An 8,495-nucleotide genomic window follows, 5' to 3' on the forward strand; every position below is an offset into this window, starting at 1 on the left:
GACAGCATTTCGCATCTCAGAGGAGCTCGTGCAGCCACTTTGTTCTGCATCTCTCTTGTTGTGAGAGAGTGTCATATGTGCAGTTCACCTGTCACCACACCCTTTATTTTGCATGCCAGAAAACTTGTTCCAGCTCAGCAGTTTCAGTCACAGACCACCTTCTGAATTTTGCTGAGTAATTTAAACATTTGACTTGTAACAAAAAAGAGTGCAGATGCCATAGTTTCTTAGTTTGTTTTATTTTTTATTTTTAACATGTTTTTATAGCTTGACAGAAGTTGTAAGAAATGAAAAGCAAAATACCCACCAAGACTACCAAGTTTTTCCCTACTGAACAGAAATATTTGCAGAAAAACCAACTAACATGGCATGTTATACATGTCAGTCATAGTATAGCCCAAAGGGACTTTAGCATTTGGAATATACTGTGTGAAAAGTAAATCAGAAATAAAGGAACTCTCTGTTGATCAGCTGATCTTTCTCTGTGCTCACATCTGAAAGGGGTCCTTGTTGTGTCGCTGTCAGGGCTAGTAGATTGCCAGGCACAGCCACTGCAATAAAAAACAACATTATGCAGCTAGCGGCCCGAATGAGAAGTGCTGAAAAACCAGCAGCCTTTGTTATATTCCTACACACCTGCTGCATGTTCAGCTCAATCTTGCCCGAGTCATCCCTTTCCAGGGTCTTAAACACTTCTGGTAAAGCAGCAAAGACAAAAATAAATTTCAGACAGCGATAAAACATGTAGAAGTGATGTTGCTGTGTTTAGTGACACTTACTAAAGAGCATTTCCAGTTTAAAGAGACAGCCTACAAAGCTGTCAAAGTGTATGGCATACTGAGCATCAGCGTAACGATTCACAACAGCTCTCAGCATAGCACTGTTGATCTGGAACCCTGGGAAACAAAAACATTTCCATCTTATCTACGGTGACCATATTTTGATTTCCAAAAAAGAGGACACTTGGCCCAGTCATGAAGAACTTTAATGATACTGTTTGCTTAAAGAAAAATTTTAAAAACATATTTAAACGATGCCTTCTGTGTGCTGTTAATGAATGGTGAAATAAAAAATGTCATGTAGGCATTTACAAGTCAACAAGTGCAAAAAAATAACTTAAAAACCTCTGGAATTAAATAATGGTACAGAAATAAGGCCTTATCTGTATAAGAAAAATTACCAGTATTGGGTCGGGACAAGGGAAATTTCTTTTGCAGTTCGTCTGAAAAGCTGCACTTGCGCTTTGGCATCTTTTAAACTTTTAAAGAGGCGCACTCTGTCCCGTCTGTGAGGCAGAACAACCACTCACAAAGCAGCAGCTCGTCGATGACGTCACACATATGGGTCCTCTGTAGGCCCATAGAAAAACCGGGACATTTTCATTAATCTCAAAAATCCACCCGGATGCCCCGGACAGAACTTTAAAAGTGGACATATCCAGGGAACCGTAATCTTATCTCCATATATTTGAGGAAGATCTGATGCTGGGGAAGTACAGTGTTGAAAAGATTTCATATATACGTAAACTCTACAATAGCTTAGGAGTCGTGTTACACAGCCTCACCCATGCATGTTTAGTTCCTGTGGAACAGTACAACTGAATAGTACATACAAGGCGGCAGTCCCCTAACTGGCTAATATAGTTCTATCACTTCTTTTCCATGTCACACAAATTAAAACACAGATAAACATTAATATGCACACACATGCTTTTGTCTGTTTGTGTAAGTCTCAGTAGTCAAATACAATATAATCCCAGAAAAATCAACTTTTGAAATGTGAATTTCTTGGTTTTTCACAAGCGTATCAGACCTGGCAGTTTCTAATATGTATATCATCCTATAGCCACAATGCCACAAGGAGTGACAGTGTAGTCACACCCTAAAGCATTCTCTTTATGCTCTTTTTGACTGTTGGGACCATTAAATAAGACTTGAATCCACAAACTTCTGTAAGGTCAGACTTAATGCAGTCAAAAGGTGATGCACCTGTTGGCCACTAAAATGAATCTATGTTCATAAGTGTTAATTATTAATTATTAAACATCATGCCATTGTCAAAAGAAACCCAAGAACAGATGAGAAACAAAGTAATTGACATCTATCAGTCTGGAAAGGGTGTCAAAGCCACTGCTAAGGCTTTGGGACTCCAGTGAACCACAGTGAGAGCCATTATTCACAAATGAAGAAGACTTGGAACAGCGGTGACATTTCCCAGGAGTGACCACGGACTCATCCAGGAGGTCACAAAAGCACCCAGAACAACAAAACTACAGGTGTGACTTGTCTCAGTTAAGGTCAGCCTTCATGATCCAACAATAAGAAAGAGACTGTGCAAAAATAGCATCGATGAGAGAGTACCAAGGAGAAAACCACTGCCGACCAAAAAGAGCACAAAGGCTCGTTTCACTTTTGCCAAAAACATCTTGATGATCCCCGAGACTTTAGGAAAACATTCTGTGGACTGACGGGACAAAAGCGGGACTTTTTGGATGGTTAAAGTTACCTGCTTTACTGGCAGCATCTCTCATCTCATGGGAGCTCATGGTACCAGATTTGTCTGTGTCATGACTCTTGAAGATCTCCTGTATGAGCCAAGAAGCCATGCCTTGCGTTAACATATACACAGATGTGTTCAAGGATAAGCAGCATGGATTTGAAACTATTTAAATCTCACCAAGTATTTTTGGATTTTCTTCCAAATCAACTGGAATTCCATCAGTCCCAACTTCCCACTTTCATCTTTCTGGACAATGTCAAGGTTACTATGAAGCTCACCATCAGTTATTTATGTACTTCAACTTCCAGATTATACGATTACTTAAACCTAAAAAAAATTGCAGTCGACTCCTTAATAGGATACATCCAGCAGACTGACCATAAGGCGACCTGTCTCAAGGCTGAATCCATCAGTTTTAATGTCAGACCCTGCAGGAAAATGACAACATATTTCTCACTCCAACTATTAATTCATAAAAAAAAAAAAGAGTGCTTTAAACTTTTGTTGTACTCACGCTGAGAAACTGCATTGTTTAAAATTTTGATCAGTTCAAAGGCGGACACCTCCGTGTTCTGTTTGAAAAGTGGCAGTCATTAACTTCAGAGCCAAATAACAGTAATAAAAGGTTCTTATGTCCCTCAACATACATTTCCAGCCAGCTGCTTGAAGAGTTGCTTCAATTGAGGATCTACATCCTTTTCAGATACCTTGTCCTGTGAGAGAAAAACAGAGAAGATAAAAACAACGAACTGATCAATTTGGACCATGAATGTTAAGCATTTAAGTTTCAGGATGGCATATATGCTTCAGTTTCAGATGTAACGAAGAAAGAAAAGTAAGTCTCAAAAAAGCAGTTTTATTTTATGCACGAACAGCTGTCAGGTGTCACATTATTACCTCCTTTATCTTAGCATCAATTTTCTGCTCCAGTCGTCTGAGGAAAGAGAAACACACCTTTAGCACAGTCTTTCTGATTAAAAAGCTTACTTTTTTAGCTTTAGCTTTGCTTTTCAACTTCAGTGGCAGTAGAAAGTAAAGTGCTGAAATCTGAGGAATTATTCTGCTTGTCACATTACAGATACCTGGTTGCAGCCTCTTTTTCTGTGAACACCCTGAGAATGAAGCTGCCGTTCTTGTGGGGATGGAAGGTTGAGGGAATTATGGCATATTCTCCCGGTGGGAGATTGAATCGGCCACACACTTCCCGTGTGTTGATGAAATTGGGGCTCATGGCTACATGTTTCTGACGCAGCAGGACGTCAGGCCCAAGGCGGACATTTTTGCAACCTTTGTACTGAACAGATACAGAAAGTCAGGCTCCTCTCAATGCAATCAGTCGAGCTATGTTTGTGATTCTTGTGATTTCCACTTTCTTTTTCAAATTTCAGCTTAAAAGAGAAGGAAAGAGTTAAAGGAAAGTAGACATACAAACCTCATCTGGAACCTGCAAGAAAGGAAACAAATATATCTTAGAAAATTTGTCAGCTGTCAAAAAAAGTATGTGATTTTATGAGCAATATGAAATGAAGCTAAGGTACCTTATAAATGGCAAAACCGATTGTCTCGAGGTTGGGGTCAACCTTCATCAGCCGTCGTCCATCCTTTTGCATCAACCCCACCAGAAAGGTGCATCCGTGCTTCCCATCCAAAGGATTATCATCCACATCCTCTAGACGCAACAGGAACTGAGGATTGGATGGGAATGTGGCTGGACAGCAAGTCAAAATAATAATAATTTTTATAATCTGGACCATGAAAGGAGTTCTTATTCAGACATACAAGGTTTTTGATTTCATTCTAACCTGTGTGATTCCGGCAGCCGCCAGCAGTGGAGCCGACCCTCCACATCCCTTCAAACTGGCAGTAGTTCCAGTGACCCACATCATCACTAGTGAGTGTATCTGGGGTCAAATTACAGATCTCCAGCTTGGAGAAATTCCTGATGAAGTCTGAGTAGGACATCCTGAGAAGAACAATTTCTCCTTAAGATAATATTCGGATCATTTTTTAAAGCATGTGTCTTAATGTTAAAGGTACTTTTTGTCCAAAACCTCTGCACGATTTAAGGAAACCACAAGGTGGCAGCATTTTATCGGAAAGTAGTTGACCAGCTTGAACAGGATTACAGTTTTAAAATATTTTTCTTTCTATGTTGTTGTTCAAAGTGGTATTACATACAGTCCAGCTTTAACTCAACTTGAGATGATGTCTTTTGCAACATAATACCTGGATGGTTTGTCATTCTTTTGATCGTTTTGGCTTGTTTTAGAAACTTTTACACGATTCTTCAATGAAGGCTTTTTTAAAGCAGTTTTGATCATAAAGAGCTTTTTGATATTATTCTATTATCATAAAATTGTAATTTTCAGTCAGTATAATGTAGAAGCATGTAGAATTACCAGAACTCTCCATCTTCAGCCACATTGTTTAACTTCAACTTCTCATCTTCAGTGACATGGCTCCATTCACTGGATCTAATTTTGATATTAGGAAGAATCCTAGTATTAATAAATAGTAGCTAATGATCCATCCATCCATCCAACCAAGCATCCATCCATGCCACTTATCCAGCTCTAACTTATTCCTGGTGCACAGAGGTGTTCCCAGGCCAACTGAGAGATATAATATCTCAAGGTTGCCTTGTGTCTGCCAGAAACATCTCACCTAAGAAGCATCTAGGTGGGATCCAAATCACATGTCCCGAACCACCGCCACTGACTTCCATCAATGTAGAGAACCAGTGGCTATATTCTGAGCTCCTCACACAACCTTTATATGTACAAAATATAAATATTCACCCATCACTCCAAGGGCCTGTCCATTCCACCTCACCCCACGGGTTCCTGATGCGAACCAACTGCACTTGTTGCCCTTTAAAATTAGCCTTGAAGAATAAAGCACATTTAATAGGAATCCAATGTAGTGCACGCTTTTTTTTTTGTTTTCTTTTTTAATTTGAATACCAGTTCACAGTCTATATAATCCGCGTACCTCCTCTGCACCGGTGAGAGAGTATGCATGTCCTTTTACAAGCTTTAGAGATGTAACTGCCTCTGACTCATAGGCACTGGTGATCTGAAAACAGCGAAATTTAAATCCAGTGTGATAATGTCTATCAGACTGATGTCATGCTTATGTGCAAACTGTAATGCAAATCATGATGCAAATAAGACTTACATCAATAGAGCAACCCATCAGTGAACCCAGGCTCAGGGCCCTCTGAATAATGTGAAAGAGATTTGCTGGAGCCTCTTTTAGGTTGTATGTTTCTGCAATTCCTCCGGTGAAATCCTCAAAACCCTCAATAGTGTTTCCTCCTGTCAAAGCCTCGTAGCTGCCATACACCCTGTCAGGCACAAAGGAACATGGGTAGTGTAAATGTATATGTGTACACATACACGCCATTATGATGAAGCAAAAAAATATATGAAGAGCTATCCATACTTAGCGTAGGCCTTCTCCAGCAGTGCGCTCCAAAACTCTGAGCCCTCCGCTGAGTGAACAAACAGCAGCTTTCCATCTTTGGTGGGCAAACGATCATCAACCACCACATCCACCCACTCACCAAACTGCCAGAACTGATAGAAAACATTGATAAGTGTGAGTGCTTTTTTATTAATGAACAAGATTTTGAGATCAAGTTTGTTGAACTGTTAACTTAGCACTGTTACCCCTAGCTTCTGGTCGGTTCTTAGTGACAGGTTATACATGATCTGGTGAACGGACAGGTTCTTAAAACACTTTCCTAGTCTGTTTGCACACCCAAAGCACCCTAAACCTCTGAAAACATTAAATACACACTTGTCTTGTAAAAGTGCAAGGAGACTTTTTTCCTCGGGGGTGATTATTCTATCATCTAACTAGGCAGATAATAAGTAACTTCTCTAAATGCTTTCTCATACATTTTTACTGTATATGTGTGTATGTGTGTGTGTGTGTGTGTGTGGGGGGGGGGGGGGGGGTGTTAGCAAGCGCATCACCTGGACATGCCCTCAGGTTGTCAACACTGTCAACATTGTGACACGTAGTAAGCGCTGGGGCCTGTTAAAACTTATCCAAACACTAGTGCTGTGTGATATTGCAAAATTTGGTGCCGATCTGATAGCAAGTAAATACGGAGCCAGTATTTTTGATACTTTCAAATTAAAAAGGGAACTGTAGTGGTGATCTGCGTGCTGAGAGTTATGAGATGAATCATCATTAGTTTTCAAATTCTGAAGACATTTTAAGGACCACTAAATCTTTGTGATTTATACTAGTTAATTTTACAAATAGTAATCCACAAAACACAAACAATTTTTTTAGACACTGAATGTAAATGTGCTTGTTTCACAAGGTCTTTGGCTCAACCTCTGTTGTTTAAATAGGCTATAAATAACATATACAGTCAGCACAAAAAGGTTCAGACATGTTTAATAGTGTATGTCTAAGGTATATTTTTTTCATAGCCAAAAGTAAATCATAATTTATTTGACACCATACAGTTGGCTATAAACTGAACTAAGAGGATATAAACAGTATTGATCCTAGTATCAATCTGATACCAATACCAGCATTTGTATCGATGCAGTCACATCTGGACTGATCTTCCCTTCAGTAGTTGGCAGAGGTGAGAATAAGCACTTTGGTCAAAAAAGTTAACTGAAGTGCTTTGAATGACAGTACAAATCTGTTTGAACTGCCACAAGGTACCGCAGAGTGTAATCTAATTAGTATTATATGTATGTCACTTCTTACCAAAAGTGTAATTGTATTTAGAATTTATTAACAAAACCAGATAAGAAAATTAGCAAGTGGAGCAAAAGTTTCCTGACCTGAAAGTGAAATATCCCAGCATAACCTTCAGTAAAGCTTTGGTCAGGAGGCACCACACGAGCCAGAATGTCCTGGTTCAAAGTCAGAGAAGCTATGGCAGCTAAGAGCCAGCAGTCACCTGCACGGTAAGGACAGATATATGACTACATGCCCTGAGGTCATGGGCAGCATGTGCTGGTCTCAACAGCGTAGCAGGTTTGCAACCAACAAACAACCATTGCAGAATATGTGGGTGCTACTCACAAATGTCTAAAAAACACAGCTCACCTCATTATTGAGCTGTCATCACTTACCCAGAGTTCCCTGCCGAATGTCCGTCCTTGTAGCGCCGTCATCAATGAACTGAGGGTTGGAACAAAGCTCCTGCAATGAAAGCAAAACATCCTTCAGTAATGGGAAGTACAGTATAATTAGATTAATGAATAAAATAATGAAAATCTTGTAAATATGATATGTTTGTGTTAAAAATGATTGTTTGCTTTGTTGGCCTCTTACCGTTGGCCTCTTCCAAACGATGCCCTTAGTCTTTGATGAGTATGGTCCCAGCTGGTTGTAGCCCAGTGATTTAGGCTCAGGAGGAAAGCGATCGTCCTGAAACAGGTGGCCGGTCTCCAGACACTGCTGCCGCAGAGCCTCATAATCTTGCTTGTAGAATTTCACTGCCTGTGCGTTGGTGCCAATGCCCAATTCCCTGTCTTGCTGACGGGCCAGTCGACTTGCTGTAGATGTCATCGTCACAAGAATCCGGCCGCAGTAAATGTCCTTCTTTGTCCTTTCTTTCAGGCTTCACTGATGAACAAATCTTTCGCCAGGTGAACACAATCCGAAGTACCTTTGTGTCAGCCTTCTTTATAGCTCTCTCAGGTTCTTGGAACACGGGGTCAGGTGACAAATAGGGTGGGGCTGCTAGGACAGGTGAGGCAAACAGCAGCCAACAGCAGCTCTAAGCAAATCTGCACTAATATGGCAGTGACCACAACTGAAAGACAAATACGGACTACACCCAAGAGACATTCTTATCCTACATTTTAATCTCATCTGTATGTATGGTGGAGATAGGTATGCCTCCCACTTTAAATTTGGACTTTTACACATTCTGTAATAATCTATAGAAGTACCATAACCCAAAAAATAGAGATGTTTTCTCTCCAAGCGTGATTACATGTGGTAACTATAGTTAA

At 40.1% G+C, this 8,495-nt stretch overlaps 1 protein-coding gene across 1 annotated transcript; it reads right to left on the reverse strand.

Moving 5' to 3' along the window:
* Positions 1–220: 220 nt before the first annotated feature.
* On the reverse strand, positions 221–8,175 carry LOC308388033 (calpain-2 catalytic subunit-like). Its single transcript, XM_080868481.1, has 21 exons — positions 7,810–8,175; positions 7,608–7,677; positions 7,314–7,432; positions 5,944–6,077; positions 5,677–5,845; positions 5,491–5,574; positions 5,298–5,383; positions 4,899–4,973; positions 4,302–4,462; positions 4,038–4,207; positions 3,932–3,943; positions 3,582–3,793; positions 3,397–3,433; positions 3,147–3,212; positions 3,014–3,071; positions 2,863–2,927; positions 2,677–2,745; positions 2,506–2,584; positions 780–896; positions 637–695; positions 221–551 (listed from the first exon to the last, which is right to left on the reverse strand). The coding sequence occupies exons 1-21, from the start codon at positions 8,044–8,046 to the stop codon at positions 528–530; spliced, it is 2,103 nt and encodes a 700-aa protein (XP_080724607.1). The 5' UTR covers positions 8,047–8,175; the 3' UTR covers positions 221–527.
* Between the last annotated feature and the right edge of the window lie 320 nt (positions 8,176–8,495).

This window comes from Rhamphochromis sp. 'chilingali' (assembly GCF_963969265.1).
Source record: "Rhamphochromis sp. 'chilingali' genome assembly, chromosome: 20".
Classification (NCBI taxonomy): Eukaryota; Metazoa; Chordata; class Actinopteri; order Cichliformes; family Cichlidae; genus Rhamphochromis; species Rhamphochromis sp. 'chilingali'.